This window comes from Symphodus melops (genome assembly GCF_947650265.1).
Source record: "Symphodus melops genome assembly, chromosome: 11".
NCBI lineage: Eukaryota > Metazoa > Chordata > Actinopteri > Labriformes > Labridae > Symphodus > Symphodus melops.
This window is the reverse complement of record NC_136701.1, coordinates 13,881,257-13,907,341: the sequence shown is the minus strand read 5'-3', so window position 1 is coordinate 13,907,341 and position 26,085 is coordinate 13,881,257. Positions and strand designations below refer to the sequence as shown.

The 26,085-nt window shown below is 41.5% G+C and overlaps 3 protein-coding genes across 4 annotated transcripts; all 3 read right to left on the bottom strand.

Moving 5' to 3' along the window:
* Positions 1-193: 193 nt before the first annotated feature.
* Positions 194-12,686, bottom strand: tcerg1b (transcription elongation regulator 1b (CA150)). Of its 2 annotated transcripts, XM_079355993.1 has the most exons (21): positions 12,576-12,682; positions 11,277-11,520; positions 10,745-10,897; positions 10,286-10,574; positions 9,918-10,160; positions 8,705-8,764; positions 6,704-6,904; positions 5,692-5,798; positions 5,229-5,317; positions 4,956-5,116; positions 4,753-4,838; positions 4,463-4,594; positions 4,077-4,166; positions 3,842-3,960; positions 3,407-3,557; positions 3,133-3,297; positions 2,825-3,007; positions 2,092-2,271; positions 1,855-1,938; positions 1,156-1,256; positions 194-973 (listed from the first exon to the last, which is right to left on the bottom strand). In XM_079355993.1, exons 1-21 carry the CDS (start codon positions 12,620-12,622, stop codon positions 772-774), a joined length of 3,087 nt encoding a protein of 1,028 aa, XP_079212119.1. In that variant the 5' UTR covers positions 12,623-12,682; the 3' UTR covers positions 194-771. The 2 variants fall into 2 exon arrangements, with proteins under 2 accessions (XP_079212119.1, XP_079212118.1); XM_079355992.1 differs by lacking the exon at positions 8,705-8,764 and having other exon boundaries at positions 12,576-12,686.
* A 434-nt stretch (positions 12,687-13,120) lies between these two features.
* On the bottom strand, positions 13,121-15,110 carry LOC306831768 (uncharacterized protein). Its single transcript, XM_079355996.1, has 3 exons — positions 14,578-15,110; positions 13,919-14,158; positions 13,121-13,807 (listed from the first exon to the last, which is right to left on the bottom strand). Exons 1-3 carry the CDS (start codon positions 15,020-15,022, stop codon positions 13,551-13,553), a joined length of 942 nt encoding a protein of 313 aa, XP_079212122.1. The 5' UTR covers positions 15,023-15,110; the 3' UTR covers positions 13,121-13,550.
* A 262-nt stretch (positions 15,111-15,372) lies between these two features.
* On the bottom strand, positions 15,373-26,064 carry LOC306831767 (clathrin interactor 1-like). Its single transcript, XM_079355995.1, has 12 exons — positions 25,828-26,064; positions 23,948-24,052; positions 23,607-23,703; positions 22,890-22,998; positions 22,428-22,637; positions 20,638-20,806; positions 19,708-19,924; positions 19,531-19,612; positions 19,336-19,413; positions 18,646-18,968; positions 17,910-18,093; positions 15,373-17,340 (listed from the first exon to the last, which is right to left on the bottom strand). The coding sequence occupies exons 1-12, from the start codon at positions 25,866-25,868 to the stop codon at positions 16,958-16,960; spliced, it is 1,998 nt and encodes a 665-aa protein (XP_079212121.1). The 5' UTR covers positions 25,869-26,064; the 3' UTR covers positions 15,373-16,957.
* Positions 26,065-26,085: the final 21 nt, after the last annotated feature.

Below are 26,085 nucleotides of genomic sequence, written 5' to 3'. Positions count from 1 at the left end.
TAAGCTATAAATAATGGACATAATGGAGCATGTTTGTATGCACGTCCGCGCATTATTCATTAAATCATTAAAATGTTAAAAAGTATGGACAGGTCATAGGATTTTTTCTATTTCATATGAGCAAATGTATTTAAATGAGGAAGTTTAATGATATAAAAATGTTGGTGTAGGAAATAAATGAAGTGAAGACATATTGAAAAACAGTGGAAGTTGCTTTTATTTCATTCCACAGACAAACTGCTGCATTATCGGAGTAAACCACTGAGAATAAACTAACATTCACACTGAGCCGCTGAAACGATGACTGGCACAGTGGAGCAGTAAGGCTTAAGGACGCCTCCAACACATGCACACACCATCAATCACTCACATACTCGACACACGTGTTTTCACACACTCACGCATGTACACACACTCTTTTACATCAGCTATTTTACACCTCTTTAACTGCTTACGTTGCAGTCATATACATCTCCCTCTGATATGGTCAGTCAGAGGTGGAGGTTTCAGGGTCACCTTGCTGTCAGGTAACCTGTGTTCCCTGCTGTTGCCTTAAAAAACATTTCAGGGCTAAGAGCGGACGTAACAAGGAGATCTTAACCGTTGGTCTCTATGATACATCGCTAAGCAACATGAGCCCTCAGCAATCATAACACTGCAAGGCCAGCCGTGGGCCTGGTGGGCGGGTCTCATGGGGTGACAGGGGAGGTCATGCTCTGGCCAAAGGGAAGGCGAGGAGTAGGGCACTGGCCGAGAAGATGATGGGACTGGTCACTTGGTAGAGCGTCGGGTGGGCTCAGAGGCAGTGGGGGGAGGTGGCGGGCCACGGCGGTCTAGGTCTTCGATGTAGAACATTATGAGCTTCCTACGCTCCTCTGGTACACACTCGAGAACGAGGTACCGCTTGTCGTTCTGGAGGATCTTTTCCACGTCCTTCAGATGCTGCTCCGACTCCTGGATCAGCTTCCTCGACCTGGTGGAAAGGAGCACGTGAGACTGGCAGACGACACTTAATCCTCTTTGACAGACAAATCATTTCAAACTCAAATATTTTGTCTTGCGAGGCATGGAAAAAAAAATTAAAAAAAATTAAGTGACACAATGTGTGTGTCACAAACAGTTTCTCAACCCAGATACAACAGTGCTTTTTCAAACCTGTATGTGATGAACTTTGTTTCCTTCAGGAGCGTTCTGAAGTCAGCTTTGGCGGTGATGTATTTGTCTTTGATGTAGTCTTCAAACTCCCGCTGTCTTTTCTACACACACAGAGATTATCCACATCAGACACTACATTATGTATAACCAGCCCTGGAGTCAATTGAGAAGTGGGTATGTTTATGTTTCTGATCACTCTGATGAGTCGTCTAATCCTCTTTGCTGCCTGGAACCAGTTTATTTTTTATTTAAACTACTAAATGAATCCCTCACTTCTGTACAACATACCGTTGTTTCCTGACAACACTGATCACTTTGTGACATTAGGAATGAAAAGAAAGTGGTGATGCACGTGTTTTGCTCCTTGGCAGCTCTGCAGGTGAAACTTCATTGAGGCTCATGTTAAAACTGCAGTACAAACACAAATTAAGAAAAGTAATCCCTATCTTAATCTCAAAAATATAAAAACTGTCAAAAAGATGGATGAAACTGTCCCTGATAATATGATGCCTTTAAAAGGGTTTTCTTAACCAGGTGTTTTTATAATTGTTCAGGATTTAGATTCTTACAATGTAACTTCAGTTTGTATTTATCAAAGTCACAAAAATTAAATGTATTTTGTCAGAAGTCAAATCTTTCCCATTTTAAATCATACAGGAATATTAAAGTAGGCCGGAGCATAATAATACAACGTCTTACTCTGTCACTGGAGGAGAACTTAATACAGCGAGGATCCTCCTTGATCACCTTCTTCACCTCCTTCCATGTCGTTGTCAGAGTGATCTACAACACAAACAGAAGAAATATCCGTTATAGGATCAAGCACACAAACTCAGTCGTTAGATGTGACAGTGCACATCAGAAAGAAAGAAAAATAACAGGTCATCTTGAATGACAAACTTTTTGTGTAATAACTTCATCATGTGTTCTTCTCACCATGCTGGTCTCATCCAGTAGCTGCCTGAAATGTTCCTTCTTCTTCTTAGCCAGAGCTTCTACGTGTTCGTTAAACAGCTTCTCCTTCTCCTCTCGCTCCAGCAAAGACGCCGACTCCCAGCGATGGTCCTTCCGCAGGTTGCGACGTGTGTCTGACCACGCTGCATCTGAAGAGCGTACCTGATAAAGAATAAAGAAGACACAGACTGAAACCTATCACTTGCTGATTGTGACATCGTGCTGTTGATTATTAGACGTAATAAAGGCTGAACTTGTACCCATAAAGAGCAGGCTCGTCTGTTTCTTCACATTTTTACGACTTCATTGTTGAATAAACCTCATGTTACTTGAGACTACTATTACTTCTAGAGACGACATGATGAGTTATTTTGCTAAATCTGGCATTGCTTCAGAAATGCTATAAACATCATACGGTATTGTCAAATAAAGTAAGAAATGAGGATAACATTAAACGCTCTATGAGCTCCATTACAGTAAAAAAAAACCTCTTCTGATAAAAATGTAATAAATAGTGGAAGTGGACCGTACCAAATTCAACAAATACCCTATAAGATCATCTATCTAGTTAACACTGTCAGCTGTAAATTAAGAGCTCTGACTGGAGATACAAAGACTAGAGGTACTTCTCTACGGTACTTCTTGAAACCTGAAAAATCTTTTTTTTTTCATATAAGAAAGTTTGAATAGAAAAAAACGGCGCAGAGCATCTTACCATATCAGACATGAGAGCTTTGAAGTGCTGGATGGCCTCCTCCCTCTTGTGCTGCTCTCTTTCTCGGTCGATCTCTTTGGTCTGTTCAGATCGAGCTTTCTGCACCTCACGCTCCCGCTCTCTCAGACTGGCTTCAATACGAGCCTGCCGCTCCAGCTCTCGCTCCTTGTCGATGTCCACGTTCTGTTACAGACAACAGAGAGCCCGCTTCAGCTCGTTTAGTTTTTTTTGTATTATGGGACGTTTTACAATCTGAAGGTGAACTCTATTGGAGCACAAACCTCCTGAAGCTATCATCCTCCACCCACCTTGGCTTGTTTTTCTAGGAACTGTTTGAAGAGTTCTTCTCGCAGTGCCGAACTCTCCACAGCCTTGTATCGTGGGTCTGTCTCCAGCCTTTCCTTCACTTTGCTCCACCGCTGACTTCCCTCCATGTGCTGCTCACTCACAAGGTCAAAGAAGTCTTGCTTCACCTGGACGCAAAAAAAACAAAACACAATAAGAAATCAGTTTAGAGGAGGACAACTTTTGGCTGACTCATGAGCGGGAAACACTGTGTTGATGTTTGAGAGTGATTTTAACCTTCTCTCCTCTGGACTTGGAGTCCTCTTTCTCTCTCTTCCTCATTGCAGTGATGAACTCCACAAATATGGCCTCCCTGTCCTTCATCTTCTCTATGGTCTTAAACCGGGGATCTCTGCCGTGCTTCACGGCAAATTCACTAAATGTTGTTCTGTACGAGGGGAAAAAACAGACAATTTGAACTTAAAACTTTGACAGATTGAATTTAATTTACAAATTTGTCTTTCACAACACAAAAACAAATTCAAACCTCTGTGGATGAATATAACAATAAAAAAAAGTCATAAAGGCAGTTTCCTTTGGATGATGGCTATAATTATGATCTCTCACTATTTGTCAGCACACAATATATTACTCTTCAAGTATATCTTGTAATAGTATCCCTTTAAACACCAATCAGAACCTACCAGTAGTCAAACTGGCCTGTCCCTTTACCTAGCTGTTAGCTTCGCCTCCTCCATCATCCTCCTGAACTCGTCTTTGGCCTGCATCAGCTTGTTCTTCTTCTCCTTCCTCTCCTCCTCCGCTCGCGTCTTCACATACTGATCAAACACCTACAAGTGGACATTATCACAACACAACAGTTTAAGTCTTCAAAAGAAACTTTCCATCGCGTGACACTATGATGGTGGGAAGGAGGAATATGGGACGATAAGGGAAGGAACCGAACCTGCTTCCTCTCTTTTGGGTTGAGCAGAAGGTAACGTGGGTCAAACACAATCTTATGAAGCTCTTTGTCCCAAGTCGAGAACGCAGACACCTTCGTATAATACAGACAACATTGAGGTTAAATAGACAGCTGAGCAGTAAACACATACAACCAAAATGTCAATGAAGTGTAGATACTGACTGGAGGAATGTTTTGAATGACATCCAGTAGAAAATACTTTCAATAATAAGAATTAGGGAACGGGCAAAAGTTAATGTACAAAGAGCTTCAGGAAACTTGGAATGATGCCCCGGGTACACTTTGTTTATCTTTGACCTGCCTCAGCTGAAATGCTCAGATTAAGGACAAGCTTTGCAAACTCTATGTCAGCACAAAGTCATCGTTACCCCTCGCTCCAGGAGCATTTCTCTGAACTGAGTCATCCGAGCCTCTAGGGGCACTACAGCTCGTTCTCTGGCGGCTCTGAGCTCGGCCTCCATCGCCGCTTCCTTCTCAGAGTCCGGCTCCTTCACGTCCTCCTTCCTGTGAGGGACAAAGCGCGCAGACCACCAGAGGATGAGACGTGAGGATTAAGGGACAACGTGATACAAATTGAAGAGAGATGTTAAGGACGATTAAATCAGCGTGAAAAATAGACATTTATGTGACTCCTTAAATCTCTACAGTGTTAAGTGACTTGCTTTCTCTTTTTGGCTTTTGTTGGCTCCTCATCCTGACTCTCTTCAGTGGCAATGGCTAATTCTGGCTCCTCCTTATTGACAACTGGAAACAAACATGCAAAACAAATATAGTCAGCAGCAGAATTCAGTGTGTATCTTTGACTTATAATTAGACATCCTGTCAGTCAGAATCATTGACTGTCTGTGCGTGTCTTCTCACCTGTCTTCTTGACATCCTCCAGGCCTCTCTTGTGCGGCGGCTCTTGGATGTGTTTGTCAACATCAGCTCGGCCGACCAGCTCCTCGGGTCGGTCCCACATGGACAGCCGTGTTGTCGGGTTGTAGAAGAACACGCGATCGTCACCCGTCCACACCACACACCTGAAGAAATAGGAAGACAGTGTGAAACATGCGAAATCATTAGAGAACATTGAAATTGGATTCGTCAGGCGACGGGGTGGAGTGGACAGCGTGAGCGATCTTGTCCACGTACCACGGTGTGCCCGGGATCGGGTTGGTGGCGACGGGTCTCGCTTTCTGAGCGGCTTTCTCCTCCTCGGTCATCTCTTCTTCTTTAGGCGCCTGGATGAAGAAAAATTGGTCCACTCCATCAGTGTTCCATTCATAACATTATCTTCCGCACCTTGGAGCCTTACTGCCCCTTAGAAGCATCAGGGATGAATTACTATAATTACGGCTGGTAAAGCTATAATGTGAAGAGTTGTGTTTAAGTTAGTTTGATTAGTGCTAGCAAAACAACACAGGGCACCAGATAAGATGTTCATTTTTACAGGTAAAGTCAGGGATGACTGAGGACATGGATTGTGTTATATTGATATGTTGTATTTTTATTCCCTGCAGCTGTTATGTGCTTCATGAAAGTCATTTAGTCAATAAGATGTCATGAAGCTTAAAGATGATTTTTTTTGAAAATTATCTAGATAATCTTGAAGTACCTCCTTTTCATTATTCATGTTTTCCATTTTGTGCTCCTCGTCCTCCATCTCCATTGCCTCAGCTTCCTCCTGGGCCAGACGCTCCTTCAGCTTTTCTACTTCCTTTTCTGCAAACAGGAAAAAAAGAGGGTTAGGTTTTTGAGATTGGAAAACCAGTCCAGGACTGGTGGTTCATGACTCCTGGGGCCTGTACGACGAAGCCAGTTCCACATGTCCAGGGTTATTTTGGGGTGATCTGGCTTCACGAACCCTGACACAAGAGATTGTGCTTAACAGTCTGACGTAGCTGGTTATCAACCTGATGGGTCAACCCAGAATTGCTCAGAGCGCGTTCACATAAAAAGGGCGGAGTTAGCTTCATTTAACCTATCACAATCATCACCGCGTCTGCCGTCAGCACATCGTCAAATCTATACACTCTGATCAAACTATACTAACAATATAAAGACGTTTAAGACAAACAGGCTCCCGAAGACTGAAGTTACATCACAGCAGCAACAAATGCAGGAAGGACACAAGGGCACAAAAAAGAAATATTAGCGAGTATTAACATGCACACTGCGGCTTATTATGTCTTTCATCGTTAGTTCACCTTAGAACCGGCTGTAATTACTCCCGTTTCTTCTCTGAACTAGATGTGTCCAACTCTTTTCTGTAGCAAGTAACACAGTTTGAGAAGTTTTATTTCAGCAGCAGCTCTGACCATCCCAAACAGAGCGGCATGGAGACATGAAACATTAATATGAAAATACAACTAAAACCATAAGAAGCTATTCATAATTGTACAATTAAAAAACAACTAAAATGCTCCGCTGCTTTTTCAGTCTCTGTTGACGGAGGAATAATATCAGTGAGATATAACCATTAACTTGACGGACTATTACCTGATGTAAAATCATGCTGGACACATTATTTAACCCTGAAGGTACCCGGCTAATCTCAAATCCTGCATCATAGTACAGGTCCCAGGTCAGACTAGTGCGTGTGCATGACTGTTGTCAGCAGAGCTTACCTTTCTCCACGAGGGCGTGTGGTTTCTCCCAGGTGGACTCCAGTGTTCTGTTATTGTAGTAGTACGTTTTCCCATCAGCTGTTTTGTACTCTGACCACTCAGGCAGATGCAGAGATCCGGCCATGGAGGCAGGAGCAGCAGAGAGAGTCAGCTGTGGGTGCATCATAGACACAAGAGGAGGACCCATGCCAGGAAGCATGCCTGTTATCAGACAAGAGAGGAAGCAGACAGAACATGATCGGCTGAGAATTTTCTTTCTGTCTGGACCCAAAAAAAAAAAAAAAAAACATTTGACTCAAATCTAGAGAGTGCATAAGTTTATACATCAATTTTGAGAAGTAATTCCCAGGCTGACCCTTCAAATAAAAAAAAGGTATTAGCGAAACCAGAACAGAGACAGAAAGCTCCACAAGCAGAGTAAGTGATTTATAACTTTCATAGGGCTTTCACTGTGAGCATTTCCCTGATCATCTTGAAATCTAGATTAGTAGATCAGTGAGTGAATATTTGCAATATATTTATCTGCACACTATCAATAAATGAAGCAAACTGCAGAAGTCTAAAAATGGCTTCACAAAAAAAAAGAAAAAAAAAAGATTAAGAACAAACAGGCCACGTACACAAACAAAGTGACCTCACACACAACCATGCCACAGTAAAAAGACAAATACATGACCACGACATAGAACCCTGAACTGATAAAGTGCTGAGTCACTACCAGGTGATGGAAGCTACAACACTGAGGTAGTTTACAGTCACAATCCTTCAACAATGAAAAATATCCCGCGTCCTCTCATTAACTGAACAAAGCGAAAAGCTCAAGCTGCGTTCGGCTCATTAGCAATTCAAATACAGGCCTTGAGTTACGGGCGCGAGTTAATATCCTCAGGTTTTTATAAAAGAACCGTAACGTGCACACAGCTCGTCCTGTTGAACATGGTCTTTGTCTGGAAAACCTCTCCTGCTGCTTCCAGCAGGGCGACCTGTGTGTGGGGTTTAGCTACAGGATTTCTCTAATAGACACCAGCAGGTAGGTTTCCAATCAGCCTGGAAAGACCTGTTTAATATCCCTAGTGACCTACAGCTTCACTGTATTTTGGAGTTATATTTGGAGGAAATCTGCAATGTAATACAAAAAAGTAGACATTTTATTTGAGATTTATTTATGACGAAGCTTTCTGTTTTTATTCCACATACATAATGTGCTTCACTTTAGGTCTGAACACACCCGAACACTTTCCCGAAGAGTCACTGAGGGCATCACGCAAACAGAGCTCAGTCATCATTAAAGGCAGGGACGGTCATTTTCTCTCTGTAAGTTTTGGGTTGAGATTGTCTTTATGTCCTTACAGTAATTAAGATCTTATGTATGTGCTCTGAAAAAGGAACAAATAAGCAGTAAGCCTGTAAAATCTTCGACCAATGTTCGATGATGTTTTTTTGTTTTTTAATAAACCAATCGAGCCTCTCTACCCCGTGCATGCATGAGCCCACACTCAAAGCATGAGCTGAAATCCGGCGCTAGTGCATGTAAGTGAGGGGCGTTGCTTTTGAGGGCGCACAGAGGGTGAGTGAATAAGGAGAACGGACAGGATGCTACTTTCAAAATCAAAAATGACCGACCATGCCTTTAAGTGAAAGCTATAAAGTCTAACGTTTTGCTTTACACAAAAGGAATCCTGCATGACTCGCCAGTTGTCCAATAAAACACCCACAAGAATATGTGTTTTAATTAAGTATTAGATGTGGAGTACAGGTTGAAGAGAGTAAACAGTAATATGAGGATGTCAAATCTACAGCACGAGTGTGTTTAAATAAGGGTTAATAAAATAAAACTGTACATTCTCTTCCTGTCTGATGTAAAGACAGAGACTTCACTGCATGTTTAGAGCATTCAGGGTCATGCCACTGAAGGTTTTCATATACAGTAAATGACTCATGTAAACATTCACTACCATGCCATCTACTGTAGGTCTGAGAGGCGAGCGGGTGGGTGTTTACCGTTGGCGCTGGGGCCTGCCTTTACACAGGGTGCACCTACTATCTGCATCATTGCTACACCTGCAAGAACAACGGACAAGCAAGCATCTGGTTGAACACAGCAGGACACTAGACATCAACTACCATGGTGTGTGAGAATGTGTGTGTGTGTGTGTGTGGCCCAGCTCAGACAAACACACCCAAATCTTAGGACAGTGCATCATACAGTTAAACTGTGGACATCTGATTTCAAACTTCTTCGGGAATTGTGGAGTTCATATTAGGTTCACAAATCAAGAATTGTTTTTTTAGACTAATTTGTACAAATTATTAATTATAAGAGATTTATTTCTTTAAATGGGGAGGAAATATCAAAAGGCATTTTGTTAAGTGTGTATGCATTAATGTCCGCACAGTACTCTGAACGCCACTGAACAACTCTTAATCTGATATTTGTCAGCTGAATTAAAATAATGTCTGATCTGGACTCAGCCTGAAAGGACACTTTGTCTAAAAAAACAACAAACAGAATAAACTACTCAAGTAATCGTCTTTGATCTAATTCTGTTTAAATGTGGAACAAGGAAAAAAGGGGAATGACAGAAGACGCGACAGCAGGGAAGAGAAAAGCGACAGAAAAGACCCTGAGAGAAACACATTAGACTAAGAGGAGCATGTTCATGAATGACTGGGAATCCAACAAATACTCCTTCTTATGTTGTTTCTTCAAGCTTTAACAAACATTTTACCAAACGAGAAGTCGACAGGTTCTCAAGTGTCCAAAATGTTAATTTTTCTCAAAACTGAGAAACTGCCCCTGAGCCTGTAAGTGCTGCGACACTCTGGACCAAACCTTCATGTACAGCAGAAAGGCTGTAAGGACTGAAAAGATTTACATTTGTTCTTTCCCCCCCATCATTACTTTTTCCACCCTCTACACGACGGACTTCAACCAAACACCTGAACTAGTCACCAGCCAATAGATTTTTAATTATAACTCTGTTTTACTTCATTTAAATGTACTGTGTAGCTATTTGTAATATTGTGTGAAGCCGTTGATCTTTCCACTGGAAACCCCGAGTGGTCGTATGGGTTTAATTGATCGACTGAATTGAATTCAAAACAATTCTGTTTTTTTTTTTAAAAGGACTTTCAAGCTACCATGGTAGGATGTGGTTAGTTAGTAGACATCAGCTGGAATATAGTTTTTTGTTTCTGAGTTTGCACCCCTTACCTGGCAGAGGGATGTGCATGCCTGGCAGGGGCACCCTGAAGGGTGGCACCATGACAGGCGGGAAGGCAGGTATGGCTGCGGTGGTCTGGGCCACACTGTGAGGCAGACCTGCAGGGAGCAGAGGCATGGTCTGCACTGCAGTGACAGGTGACGGCACGTTGGAAACGGTTACCACGGTGACGGGAGACATGGTAACAGTTGAGGTCACGGTGGAAATTGGGTTCAGGTCTGCTATAACAGTGGCTTTAGGGAAATAGAAGACATGAAAAAGAGGATTTGTAGTCTTTATGAGTGTTAGTGTGTGTGTGTGTGTGTGTGTGTGTGTGTGTGTGTGTGTGTGTATGCTTGAAATAGGAGTGTGGACTTACCTGTGATAGTTGCAGCGGGGGAGGGGGAGGAGCTGGAGTCTGGACTGGAGGTGAGTGTGCGGGTGGGGGTGGTGGACAGAGACTGCGTAGGGGAGGCTGCCGCTGCCGTGCTTGCTGTAGTGTTGACACTGCTTGAACTCGCAGATGTGGTCCCCCCTCCACTTGCACCTGAACCCGCTGCCCCGCCCCCGGCTACAAGTAGAGGGTTTAGCTCAGACTGCTGTATAATCTTCACACCATCCGGTTTGCTCCATGCTGACTCTCTGGTCCTGGCGTTGTAGTAATATGCCTGTACAGGGGACAGAAAAGGTGAAAAAGATAAATAAAAGGCAACATCCGTCCAAAATCATTAAGTGCTTCAATGTATGCTTTGTGAAATAAAATTACAAAAATATAACAAAGCATTTGCTTTAAGCAGTTCCAAACAGAATAAATAAGTTGATGTTTCTTCCAGCTTACCTTTCCCTCTGGGGTCTTGTTCTCTACCCAGATCTCTTCTGTGGGGTTGAGGGCAGGGGATCCAGATGTGGGGATGGGGGGCATCCCTGGAGGAAAAAGCATTCCTGGAGGAGGAGGCAGGTTGCCCATTGGTGGGGGAAGAAAGGGAGGTCTCTGAAACAAAGGATAAGGAGTGTCAATGGTGCGAGAGTAAACAATTTTCATATCCTCCAAAACACCACATAAGTATGGTTTCCCTTGCAAAGCACTTCTTTTAGTTTTCATTGAAATCAAATCCTCTATCCAACTCACAATGACGCTTAACACATAAATAAGATGAAGTAAAACTAATGCTACTTGTACAGACAACATATATCATGTGAAATAACTATTAAAACAGACACTATTTAGAGGGCTTCTTTTACTGCTGCTCTGCCTCTCCCTAAATGTTGTACATCAACACCATTATAGCAGATGAAGTTCGTTATTTCAGTAGTATACCTTAATGAAGTAAAACAGTACACAAGCAGATCAGGATGGGAAAAAAGGTCACCTGTAGATGGGGAGGTCCAATGGGTGGTGGCATGCCTCCTGGTGGTGGAATTGGTGGCATGCTGGGATCAAAGGGGGGACGCGCAAATGGGGGGCGTGGCGGGGGTCCCCTCATCATCCCAAAAGGAGGAGGTGGTGGCCTGAGGAGTGGCGGTGGGCCTCGTAACACTGGGGTCTGAGCGGGGGCGGTTGCAGGGGCAGTCGCAGGGGTAGGGCCGCGGAACCGCAGTGCCTGCTGCGCCATTCTAGCACATTGAGGAGAAACGTAAAGTCAAACACGGGGGTTTATGGATGCTAAATATATACTAATTAAAAAAAGACTTACAAGTTATCTCACATACCTGGAGATAATTCCTTAATGTATCCGTTACTACAGAAACGACAACACAACCTTATAAAAAGAAAGTCTCCACACACTCTCCAAAAGGGTGGATTTTCAATACCTACTTCAGACTGGCAAATTTAATATTCACAATGTTGAACACAATATCAAATATATAAACTACAGATTCAAACTTGATGCACCAAATGTGTCCCCCTTACTTAACAATTATAAAGTATTCAATGGAGGAGGCTGCAATAAAGTCTAGGACAAACAAATTCACTTCAGACTGACGAAGAATGGTTGATAACTGATCCTTTACAGTAAAGAACATAGTTTTGTTATCATATGGGCCTGCTGGTTCATGTTGTTTTCATCATCTGCACAGATGTGTCCATGCCTCTCTGGCGTGATGAATAAGTTTCGTTTCGCAGTATTTTGAAGCATTTATATATTTAGAGTCTCTAAAAAGGCACACATTAATATTCTGTATTCTTTACTGTGCTATTCTAGAAGAAAAAAAGATGCACTGCCTTTAAAAAAATATGGATAAACCACGCCACACTGTATGCCCCTCAGTAGAAATGAATGTAGCATAGCTTAGCTAGATGGCTAACAGACGCTAAAAATATATGAACGAAACGAAGACTTGAGACGTGTTTCGGGCGTCTAAATAAGCCCATGGGTTGTTACTGTTTGCAGCCCAGGAACAGAGAAACAAACATCTGGACATTTTACACTCGCTGTCTGTGTTTACCGCGTGCCACGAGCGGGGAACTGACACGAGCCGCTTGGCATCATTGACTAGTTATCTAGAAGCTAACACGCTAACGTAGCTACATGCACATGAGAACACCTCTGTTTATTGAAACCTCTCGACCAGAAACACCGCGGACAAACTTGATTCAACCACCAGGCTGTTCCTACGACCCAGCTTCGTTTATATTTGTTTAAACACCTTATTTGCTCATATCTGACCTGTTGTCGCTGAACCCGATAGCCTCGCTCTCTGTCTGGTCCGCCATTACAGGAAAATGTAGACACTCTCTTCCTGGAAACGCCCCTAAGTAGTTTCTACGTTTCCCATTGGAGAAACTTTATGTCAGTCATAGCGCATCGGCACTGTGCACGCTATAATTGGATGCTTTTTTTGCAAAGGCTCAGTCAAGCTTCCATAGGTCCGCTTGGATTTCGTTTTTTCGATCTGTCTTTGTGTCAAATTTTACCATTCAAAGTTTCCCACTCCGTCTGTTTCCTGTTGGTGGAGGCAACGGATGAGTACAAAAAATACTTTCTGAAGTAGAGAAACTTTTCATGTAGAGTTCTGAATGACCGTTTGCTAAAAGTAAAGATTTCTTAATTTTTTTTTGTTTAGACCATAGACTGTTTAGACTGGAAAACCCTTTTTTTTCTCAGATTCATACAGTAGGCTATGTCATTTATTAAGACAACATTTTTTCTTTGTCTCCATTCATGCATTTGTTGACACAGAACACATGCAATAAAATAGGCAGAATATGATATCATATTTGTGTTGAATTTATGATAAAAGAATATCAAAAGACAGTCACAAAACACTTTATATTAATATAAAATCAAAAGTAGATCCCACAAAAGGAACCCTTTAGATACAAATACTCAGTTCACTCTGGAAGAGCTTAGCAGTCCATCCACATCAATATAATCATCACATTCATGAACTACATCATTCAGCAAGACCTGCTGACTGGTGACAATGTCAGCCTGTTTATGGCTCTCTGACGTTGTGGTAGAGCCAATCATAACTTCCTGTTTGTCTCTCTGTGGACAACTGTTGTGGTTCTTCTCGGCTTCCTTTATGGAGCAGCAGGCATGTGGGTAACTGTAAAAAAAAATAAAAACAAAGGATGTAAATAAGATACCTATTGAAGGTGTAAAAGCTAAATTCTTGGGATTCAGTCATTCTTTTAAGATTTATTTCACCAACCTTGCACACTGGATCTTGGGGCTGGAGCAGAAGTCTATTGGAATATGCGGGAATAAAAATGGACAGTGATGGTAGCCCACGATGTATGGTATTATGTCAGGACATGTTTTCACACCGGGGCCTTGAAACTCAGATTGAACCAGTGAACCTGGCCTTGACGCGGATAAACTGGTGTCCGCCCCTGTTCTTTGACCTGCAGACAAACTCTCTATGCTTTTTTTCTTCTCAGGACGAAACACATATTCTAGAATAATGTGACAAAACAGACAGCAAAATCAAAGCTGTGAGTTTGTCACTGGTAACACAACAGCACAGAATTTGAGACACAAGAATCAGCAGTAACCAGCAGTCTTACCTGGGAATTTCTGCTGGTGGATGCGTTTTATTTTGTAAGCCATTTCAAAGTAAGGCCTCTTTTCTTCCTTGCTGAGATTGGACCACTCATGGCCTAACTGAGTACTAATATTTTTCTTCCCCAATCCTTGATTTTGCTTTTTCAGGGTACACCGATGGATGTGAGACCACACCAGGAAGGCGTTCATTGGTCGTTTAACATAACCATTCTTCTCTTGGAAGGACTGCAACAACCTCAGATCTGGGGTGAAAATAGATAGTTTACGACAATAAATTCATTCAGTGTTTGTGGTAACTTCTTTATAAATGTTTGAGGTCAAATTTAGAAAGACAATTCAACTAAATCAACAACAAAAAAACTTCTTATACAGTAATGTCTGTCATCTAAAATTGTGCTCAATGTATTTTAATCAGCTAAAATGTTAGTGATACAGTTAGGAAACCAAGATTAGTTGATTAAGAGTTATTCATTTAGCTGAACTAAATGTTTTTGCAAGGAAACACATATCCCCTAAGAAAATCAAAACAAAATGTATTCTATATACGTAGTATAAAAGAAAAAATAGCCTCACATTAGGGAAACAGATTGACCTAAAAACTCACTAAAAACTAATTCAGCCTGAGGATAGGCTGAAAACTCCAAAGTGTGTCAGGCCATACCTTCCTCTGATGGTGGGATGGTAAAGTTGATTACCCGATCAGCATCTTTATCATAGCTGGCTGAAGTCTGGGCAGGCTGGTTTGAATCTCGGTTCAGAGTCTCATATGTAGGATCGACCAGAAGGGGCTCTTCCCCAGCCTCACCCACCTGCTTGGGCTTCGCATGAGTTTCTGACCTGACCCAATCCCCGCCACTAGCAGTGCTTCTCACGTTTTCTGGCGCACCATACTGATGTGCTGGTTGGCTGAAAAAAGTCGATATTGGTGGTAGCTTTCCGTCCTGAAACTCGTGGCCTGCTCCAACTGAGTCACCGTCACTACCGGTCCGGTCTAACGTTTGCTTTCGATCTGCGTCCATGTTACGAAAACAGTCAGAGGAGGTCTTTGAGCCCTGCTCTGTAAAAAGATACGTTTCTAGTTTTCTAATTTCACCTAAACCTTCCATGTCTATGTTGGAAAGATGTGGGGGGGTCTCCGATCAGACCCCTTTTGCTTATTGTAATTTAAACGGACCGTTGCCTAGCCAACGGTGAATATTTTGGGATATTTAAAAGTCCACGCAAGCTCGCAACCCATGCATGAAAGAAAACAATTATAGCTTCTTTCCTTCTTGGTTGAAATGTTTTTGCACAAATGACAATGAATATTCATTAGAACATCTGAAACTAGGTTAATAGATTTAAGAATTTTGTGTTAATTTTGAATTACAGAATATTACCTTTTCTTTAGTAACTTATGGCCTGTTCATGCTGTTTGTAAGCATCAGCCAGATCATGAAGAAAGACAACAGGGTCATACATGTTATAAGTTAATTTAATATTGAATGAAGTACAGAAAATATAGTGTAAAATCAAACAAAACAAGGTGTTCCAAAAAAAGAAACAAACACATGATTCCTGTCTACTGAATTATGTTTTTAGTAGCTCTCTGCCATATGAACATAACCTTACAGGTTAACTAATAAAATATTAAACAAATTGCTATGGAATCATTTATCTGAGAGTAACAAAATAAAGATTTGGTCATTTGGAGTTCAGTGCCTCAAAAGTGACAAGAGGCTCTGCTTAGCTGTGTTTGCACATCAAACAGAGGAAACTATACCCACACAGTCTCACACACTCCTACACCCTTTTCTTACACACACTTTACTGTAGAACCCCCAACATCCTTTATAGTCTCAGCAAGCCATATAACTCATTTGTACACATGAAAAATGATCAAATTCAAGTACTTTGTCAAATGTAAAACTTGTTCTTCTCATGGGGAGAATAAGTAGCATGTGGATATGAGGCAAATGTTTCCATCTTCCCACAGCCTGTTTAAAAATACCCTTCAAAAAGATCCTTCCCCTCCATCCATATCTGTGTCAAGTATAATCAACTTGATAGATGTGTCAGAAAGCAATGCTAACTTCAACTCCTTAACCATCAAGGGTTCTTTAACAGCTTAAAAAAAAAATCATGTGGGGTCTTAAAATGATAAATAATATGTAAATATTTCTCTAAATTAAACATCTACTAACCTTTTCGTCAGGCTTTAATCTGAGAAAATGGAAATTGATAAGAGTCCAACTCTCAATTTTAATAAGTGTGTTTTTTTTTTTAAATAAAGAGCACAACAGTATGTGTGGGACCTTTTTGTTCTTGGAAGTGAAATAGAAGTGTGAATTTTCAGAGGCCTGATGAAACAGACGGGTGAGATAAAGAGGGAACGGTTGTTAAATGACATTTTCACACTGGTATGGCTCAAGAAGTCCTCTCACAAAGTTTACGCCCATCCTGCCCTCTGCTGGACAAACTTAGTATCAGCCTGCTGGCCTGAGGAGTGAAAGTAAGTAACAGATGCCAATCATAGCATGGCTTTAATTTTGAGATATAATCTTTCATATAAAACGTGATATCTCAGGCTACAATGAGGAATTAAGGCAGCAGATGCCATGTTCATTTGAGTCAACCTAGCTGATTGAATTCTCTGTGCAGTTAGATGAAAAACTGTAGTTTGTGGGGGGAGGGGGTATTTTTTTTTGTCTTTATTAAAAAAAAACACAAAAAAAAAACCCTCTGTTAAAGATTGTTCCCCTAAAGGGCAGTAATGACTCAAGGTTGACACCTCCCTGCTTTTGGGGTGTCCTCTCTGTGACATCATCATTTCACACATCAAATAACAGCTGGTTGAGGGGAACGATGGGCACTTTACCCCGACTCTCCCTTCATATCAACATATCTTGATGGTGAACAATCACAAGAGCCAGCTTGTCAAAGAGAGAAAGCAGAGACATGTACATGCAAGCTTGTCTTTCAAGTAAAGCAGTCCTCCTGTGGTCCTCTCATAATGCCAGTCATGCACACTCACATTCTCACACACACTTAGTTGCACTTCTTCATTTCCCAAAACTGCCAAAGTTAGCAAAGGCATCTTGTTTGGGTGGAACAACAGATGGAGTGATTGAGTGTGCAAGGCCCATCCCCACTCCTGGAACTCCGACGCCAGCCATACCACTCATCATCACTGGAGCAGCCATGCCCATATTCATGCTCATGTTCATTCCCATCATGCCTTGGTTTACAGGAATTCCTCCCATCCCAATGGTCCCCGTGTTCATTGAAGGAGGCATACTAGCTGCCAAGGAAGCAGGCATGCCCATCGTCATGGCATTGCCTGCCATCATGGGATTGGTTGGTGGTCTGATGGGTGTCACATGGGGTGGGGAGCTGAGGTTCAGCCCTCCAAAGTTCTGGGCTAACAGGTTGACAGCAGGCACACCTGGACAGACATGTGAACAGGAAACAGTTAATAACAAAATTATTATTATTATTATTTTTTACTAGTTAATCACACTGATCAGTGCCATCCTAACATTTACCTTTTAAAATGTTTATTGGTGTCAACTTGTCTACTGAATAACTTTGTTACTCAATCAACCTGAACTCCCATTAAACTGTCATGACCCAAAATGAATCCATTAATGCAGAGTTCATCAAGTGCAGTCACTATGACACTTTAATACAAAAGACTCTCATAGACCTTCAATCAGCAGATTTAAACCAGCAGGAATAAAATCCATAAATTTACTGACATTTAATCCGTGTTTTTTTTCAGTACTTTAAGTCATTCCTTTGAATATGTTGCATTATTCACCATATAAGATCTGGGCCTTCAGTTGGAAAATTACTTTTTTTCTCAATTTTTGACATGTTTTGCACGTGCTTCAATGACAGATACATCTTGTTTGTCCTGTTCATGGAGCCAAGCAATCATTTCTTATATGAACCAAATCAAAAACGTGCGTTCCAAAACGGAAAGGAAATTGAATCACAGTTTGAAAATGTCACCTTGTTGCTGGATGATGTTGTTGAGTGTGGGAGGTGTCTTAGTCGGGTTAAGGCCCGCTGATAAGAAGTCCAGGCTGATGTTAACGGAGGGGTCAGACCAAGTCGACCCCAATGATCCTTGACCTCCAACTCCGACCTTCTGCTGTTGTCCTAAAGACTCCTGGGATGTCATGCCTCCCAAGCTCTGAAATGGTTAACAAATGTTTAATACCTCAGTCTTCAGTATCATGGATAGGAACAATAAAAACAAAAACATTTTTGAGTGATTTGGCAGCATTGCAGTGTCTTCATTGGCGGTGACATATTGCCAGTTCAAGGTGGGACATTTGACCCCTTGTTACACCTCTTCCACAATATATTACGCACAAAGGTAGAATTGTGGGGTAAAGTCATTCTGCACCTGATCCACTATCAGACATTATTGACAGCGATTGAATGGGGGGGTAAGACGTTGGCAATGTGTAACATCAAAGCCAGTAGCATGCTACAATGCTGTGTGTGTGCATTTCTGAGTGTGTGTTTACATGCTGTGTTTCTCATGCTGAAACCACAAACACAGGGACACCAATATTACAACATTCCATTTGCAAGAACAAAGGCTTAAGGATGATAGAATTTCATTAGGGCCTGTTGTGGAATCACAATCTATAAGTAGCTTATGTCATCACCTTTCAGAATTTGTACTTTTCTGGTTAATTATTTCATGAGGACTTTGTTTGATGTGTGCCACACCTACCTGTTGAGAGCGAGAAAGTGGCATGGTGGGCATAACAACAGAAGCTCCTGGCGTCATCCCTCCCAGAGAGAAAGTCATGCTCTGAGAGGCACTCAGTGTCGTATGTTGATTGGTTAGCTGGTGGTTAACTCCGCCCATCAGGTCAAAGAGCTCCGCAGATGGTGGGACAGGAGCAGGATTAGCGGTTGGGGCTGAAGGTGACTGGACGCTGCCAAACAAGTCACTGACCTGCTGGGAGGGACCAGAGCTAGACGGGGCTGGCTGATTGGTTGAGAATGCACTCCAGTCTCCAAATTCACCATTTCCATTGGATGATGCAGCAGCTGGCCAAAAAAAAGCAGTGTATATAGTTGTAACTAACACTCATCTTGGCATCTGAGGAACTGACCTATTCTATTGTTCATACATACATACATCCAACATACAGGACAACATTATAAAAAGAAAAAAAAAACATAAAAATTGGCATTTTATGACAAAAGATTTTATCTGAATACTTAAAGATATAACTTTTCAGCACTTAAGGATGCCTTCACTTCAAATGTGTTTTTTAAAACAAGCTGTTGGTAAGTATGGGGATTTTCCCTGAAGGATCAATTTCAAAAGAGAACAAAAATATAAAAGACTATATTGAACTTCAGTTGAGAGAACATCAGTTCCCTACAGCAGCAGCTGAAAGAAGAGGTTTACCAGTGGTGGCTGGGAGGCTGGCGGAGGCTGCAGGAGAGGAGAAGTCAGCAAAGCCGCCAATGAGGTCTGAACCACCACCTGGAAGAAAGACACACACGTTTTCAATCAAACAGCAAAAGACTGAAGAGCCTCACCTACTCGTAGGTCTCAAGCTTATCCCCTCTATATCTTTGCGTGTGAACAAAAATGTGTTACCTGCTGCAGTGCTCTGATTAGATGAAGGGTTGATGACTAGCAGGTCAGCTAGACCGCTACTTGAGGATTGTCTGACTGCAGACTAAAGACAGAGGTAGAGACACGGTGATTAAACAATGACTCTGGGACATATACTGTATGTGAAACAGCATGACAGGTTTGTGTGAGTGTGAGAACCTTCTCCTCTGGGCTCTTGTCTCCTGTGTAGTGGGCTGCAGCACCCAGGTCCAGGATCTTGCTGCTTGTTGCTCCACTACGTTTCCGTGTCGTGGTTGTCGTGGTTTCTGTTGCTTGTGTGATCTGGATGCTCTTTGTTGTGACGGTTTCTTCCTCATCTTTAAATTCGAGGGTTTCCTGCCTTCCGTTTCTTGATGCTCTGTCCTCCTCATTGTCACTATAGCAACAGGAAGAATATATGAAAAAAAGAACTCGGGAGATTTTGCTACTGATTGCTTTACAGTTTTTGTTATGTCTATGTGGGTTTGATTATGTAATGTCCATTTCAAGACTGGATTATTTAAAGACATAACAGTCTTGATAACATAAACGTATTTCTGTTTTTTTAACATGGCATTAGGAAAAAAAATGAGGAGGATTTTCTGAATACTTTATATGAAAAATATAAACGCCTTTTGAACTAGAACACTTTTACCACACATGGCAGATCAAATCACTGAACAGCCAGTCTTTGCTGCCAAATAGAAATGTGTCCCTGAAGATTTGTCTAACATGCTCTCCTTTTAAATGTATGTTTGCAGTGAGCTCCATTTTAACTTCAAAATATTTGTTTGTGGAAATATTTGTTAAGTTTTTTGTTTTTTCACTTGACATTTGCATGAAGAATAAAAAGCAAGCAGTGTTTTGTGTTTGGAGTTTTTTCAGATTATTTTTGTTGAAAGACTTTAAGTGAAGTAGCGGTTGCAATATAAGCACTGCTACCATAACCAAGAAAATGTACAGAGACCACTTCAAAACAAAGAATAAAATGTAAAAAAATGTGTTGAAAAGTTTAAGCACCATAGTATGTACACATGCACAATGACAATAACAATGGGCATGCAGACAATGTAACACTTACACATAATGTGTGTTTGTGTGTGTGGTTACCTAATTCTGTCTGGAGAGTCATCGCGTTCCTTCTTTCTGAACTTGTTAAGTGTGTCGTCGATGGTGCTACCTATCTTGTCACTGATCTCTCCGAGCTTCTCGCTGAAAGGGAAAGCTCCTCTGCTCTTGTCCCAGTCCTCATCCCACTTGCTTCGATCCAACTCAGTCGCTGATGGGACGAAAGAGAGAGAGACAGCCAGGTCGACATTAAAGCTACGCCCAGACTGCAAGCCTTAAAGCTCACTTCAGCGATTCATATTACTGTCTCAGACCCACTGCTCTGAACTGACCCCACACGAAAGAACAACAACACTATGCCCACTGTGCTGCGTCACACTCAGCACATTGTGAGGAGGGATTCTTTCAGTGATAGGCAGAACTGCTGATTTAAAACAAACTGTCATCCTTTACTGTTATTGAGATTACTTCAGGGTTAATTATGGTTTTCTAACCATAAAATATGGTTCACTTCTTACTGAGGTAGATCGCCATGGCAACGTATTCTGAACACCTCATCTGCTACAGAGGATAATGTTCCAGATAAGAAATCAACCTGTATGAAACTCCAGCCTCTGGCCAATCAGATCTCTTTGTAGTAAGGATCTGTGGGCTGATTGTGAGAGGGGAGGAGAGGGAAAGACCGACAAACACTTTTCCTTCTAAAATATATGATTGTGACACATAAGAACTCTTTACTGTAATCATCCTACAACAGGGACTAAACAAAGCACTGAAGCCTTCTATTTATTTTACATAAACTAAACATACGATTTAGTTTACTTCCTGCTGACGACGTCCTTCATATTCATTTTTTATAGGCCACATACTGCTCTGTATGTGAGGGCTACAGCCAAAATATGAGCTCTTAAATTGTCAGACAGCCAGATATAAGAAAATACTCTATTTATACCTAAAAAAATGTCACATTCTGAATATTAATCAAGTAAAAATATAATCTGTGTGAATATGTTGCAAAGTAATGACTTCCTTAAAAATAAAAACGAGTCTAGTCAAACTCCCCCCAGATTTGTAGCTCTCGTCTCTGTGTTCAGCGCTTCCTTCAGCTTGATTAAGTTTAGCTTAAAAGCTCAAACTTGTTTCATACATGTTTTGTTTTTTTCCCAGAGAACCCCTCTCTGTCACATCATCAGCCCTTCCATCAGGTGGAAGAAGACGAGATACCCCACCCAGGGAAGACAGAATATGCTTTAATCAGATATCAGGGAAGAAACTGGGGTTATATATTGTGATTAGGGAAGCACCACTGCATTTGTTCAACATCAGTACTGGCTGACATCGGCTCTGTTGGCAGACATTGACAAATGAAATGGCATGAACCGATGTCTACAGACAACCTTTATTTGTTGTGTAAAATCAATTTCATGTTGACTTCTACTACACCAAACTACTGATTCAGCTAAGAGTTTTTTTATAGGCCAGACTTGTTCTTATTGTCAAACTTAAGGTGAATTTTTGAAGTCTTAAACCAAAAGAAGTCATGAAAGAAACGCTGTTATGGTCATCAGCTTAAGTTCTTAAACCAAACATTGGTACCTGCCCTGATTTTCCCAACCGGTACGTTTCTAATCCTGATCTATTGTGCTCTATGAATGATGATGAAGTGATCTTATATAAGCCTTAACTTGCACGTTAACATATCTTTGAGTTGTCACTGCAGCAGTGTTGATTTTAGTGTTTTATGTGTTTAACTTCTTCAGATTTTGGATGCTGTGTTATCATTTATTCCACTTTTGATCAAGCTATAAGAGGAGATGTGGTGAATAACTTACAGTTCTTAATGCTTCCTCCAACTACTACTCCTCCTCCTCCTCCTCCTCCTCCTCCTCCTCCCATACTGTCAGAAGAGACTCCGATGTATTTGTCTTTGTTCTTCTTGGCTTTCTTCCTCTCCTCTCTCAGTCTGTCATCGTCCTGGACAAACTCCACCATCTCCTTCACCTTCTGACGTACATTGATACCCTGATCCTTACCATTCTCATCTGAACAAACACACACAGGCACGGACAAAAGGGTTAATCTAAAGATCAAAATCAAAAAGACATGTTTTGTATTTTACTAAGCTGAACAGATTCAAGGACTCCATCAAATTTCTGTTTTGGATTCTTTGTGATCTTCTCATATTGTCGGGTGTGATTTTCATACATCTAACTTAATTTTCAAAGATATAAAAAGGAATGAGAAGAAAATTGTGATCCAATAAAGTAGAAGCTACTTTACATTTAAAGACTCACCGATGAGATTGTAGTTTTCTAGAGATCTCAGGTCGTAGATGTGTTCTCTGGCACTGGTGACCACTCTTTCAGACCCATTCCTGATTAGATAGGCCAGCAGCAGTAAAGCCTTACAGAAAAGGAGACATAGAATAATATCAAATGACGGAGTGTGAGTAAAATAACGATAAACTCATCATGCTCTTTTGCTCAACTGTTCAAGTGGAATGTCCTTTTTTTGCCCAACTTATGTATTGTCCACTCATTAAACTTTGCCTAACTCACTCTTAGGAATCTTAACACATTGTTTCGTGGCTCTTGCATAATTTATAATCACTGCAAACCAGTCTTATGTGATTAGGATGGTAGGATTGGACAAATGTGCTGCTCTGATTTCTGCACAAAATATACAGGACTCAGGGAGGATTACAGGAGGAACCAGGCAAACAGTCAGAACCTAAGTAAACAATCAAACTCACTCTCTGCTTCACAGTCATTGTAACATACACATTCAATCACACAGGCACAGTCAGAGTCAGCCTTAATAATCTCATTTCTTTAACCCTTCTATCACATCACGTCACCTAGATGCATTTTAGTGCGCAGCCTGCTACGCTGGTGCATTTGAGGTACATTCTCCTTGTCCAATAAAAATGTAAATATCAAGAAAAAAATGCTATCAACCGATGAGTATCTTTATTTTTAAGGGGTAATGTACCAATCAGAGCATAAGCATACCTTGTAGACCCGTCTCCAGTTCTTCTTGTTGTCTTTTAGCATCCTGGTCCACAGCATGTTCATCACCTCTGGAAACTGCTCATACATAAAGGTAGATCTGCACACGCACGCGCACACACGCACGCACACACACACACACACACACACACACACACACACACACACACACAGTTTAATATTACAGAGCTGGGGAAACCCATCAAGACTGCAAGAGCTAAATCAGGTCAAGCGGACAGGGACCGCCCAGGCTTATTCACTTTAATCAAACACAATAAAATGTTTTTTTTCTTGGCAGTAAATACTGACTGTATTTACATGATGATCATATACTGAACACATACTTGGCTATTTCTCCCATCAGTTGTCCAGAGGGTCCCCAAGGGTCATCATTGGTGGCCTCCCTCACCTTGGACTCAATCTCGGAGTAGTTCATAACCACATTGGTGCTGTTGACACAAACATACATTTCATTTATTGATTACAAATATAATAAATGAATCAGCCAAATTAAACACAGGCTAACAGTATCTAATACATACAGTAACTTTATTGATGCATGTGCTACACAGACTATGAAAATGTAATACGACAAGGAGAATCTCAGTTCCCTGATTAAAAACTATATATCTTTCCTAAAGCTCTATTCACTGCCTTGGTGAGAACAGACATACATGTGTGCAACAGGTTCAGACATCAAGTGATGTAAGAAAATATTTAGTTTTGTTGGGGGCATGACAGGAAATGAGGAATAACTAGCATGCACATGAAAGCTGAAAGGTGTTTGTTTTATTCAGCTGCTGATTGTCTTTGTCATTAAAATGTTGAAACTTTATTGACAATTCTGCTGTCAATGTCTTTTTTGAGTTAGGACTGATGGTCTTTGAGGAGTTTGGAGTTGAGCTCACTGAGGCTTTGTTTGAACATGAAAGTGATTTCAGCAGGATGAACTGTATAAACAATACAGTTCTACAATAGCATAACTCTTTATGTGCAATAAAAGCAAGAGTGATGTTACAGGAAACATAGGGTGTCAAACAGTTAAACAAAGTGAGACATCCATTTTCAATGTAGTCTTCCCTTTAATCAAAGAAACGTAACTCTTCTTTTCACCTTACAGTCAGCATTGTTTTCTATCCCATTAACTTTTAAAAGATTATTAAAAACAACAGATAAAGTAAAGTTTTCAATTCTACAGAGTCCCTGAAGTCGTTCAAGGTAAAAAAAAAAAAAAAAAAAAAAAAAATTAATATCTTTTCCACCAAAGATGTTTTTGTTTACTTTTTGGGACTTTTGGGACAATTCAAAGCTGCTGCGAGCAACACTGAGTTGCCCAAATTCCAAAATTAAGTATAGTTAATCATTAAATAACAGGCAATTGCACCGAGAATTGGTCTTCTCGCCACAGTTCAGCCACCAAATATTGCGGGTGTATATTCAGTTTACCTCTTCAATATTAAAATGGAAATATGATATTGCAATAGGAACACCGATGTGCATGCATGCATGATGTTGTGAACTAACAAACAACACCATGTAGGCCTGGTATTTGGGTTCTCCAGCAGTAGCTACCACTGTGTGATGGCTCTGGGTTGCAAGCTGTGTTGTGTTGAGTGACCGGGACCGTGGAGACATGGGCCTCGTTACAGAGCAGCTACAGTACAGACATAAACTGCGGCTACTAGGAGGAAAAATAACCACCCACATACATCCACTTAGATGGCATCCTTTAATCTTGACCCTTCTAACTAGTATACAGTGTTGTGAATGCACGGTGCGAGACGCGGGTATAACCATGAAGGGACAGGGCGTGATTCTCCTGCAGTACTGAGGGAAACAGTTCACAGAGGAGCAAACCTGGGCTTAACAATGCTAGCGGAATTAGCTAACTGGATAGCCTTCGATCTAGATTCAGAAAAAAAAATCGATATTTGCCGTTTGTAATACTGAATGTTCCCTGTTTGGTGCACACCCTTGCAGGAAGCTGTAAAATGGATGTTGAGGTTGAAAAATACATCATTTAATGCCGCTAAGGTAAAGATTGGCAGCTAGCCAGCTAGTCGGAGCTACCAGCTGAGGGGCTATCGATGTGACGTCACGACCTGTAGTGATAAACGCTGCTGATGCTGCTACAACCGCCTAGCTCAAGCTAGCCGGTTAGCTCGGCATCCCCGTATAACGGTGTGACTTAAACCAACAGCTCCACCTGCGCCTCGATACTCACGCTTTGTCCACTAGCTCTCTGACTTTCCACATATTTAGCATCTCGGCACGGAACTGCGGGGTCCCCGCCTCGGTATTGGGTCGTCCCTGTGTCTCTACGCCAAACAGGACAGAGCTGGTGTTCGGTTACCGACGACAATCCCCCCCTCGTACTCTTCGATAAGACCTGACAGTGCAGCACACAGCGGCCGCTGCGGTTAACGGATCGGCCCTAGCTGTTGTTGCTACGGAAACGTCGTTCGCTGCAACGTCACTAAAA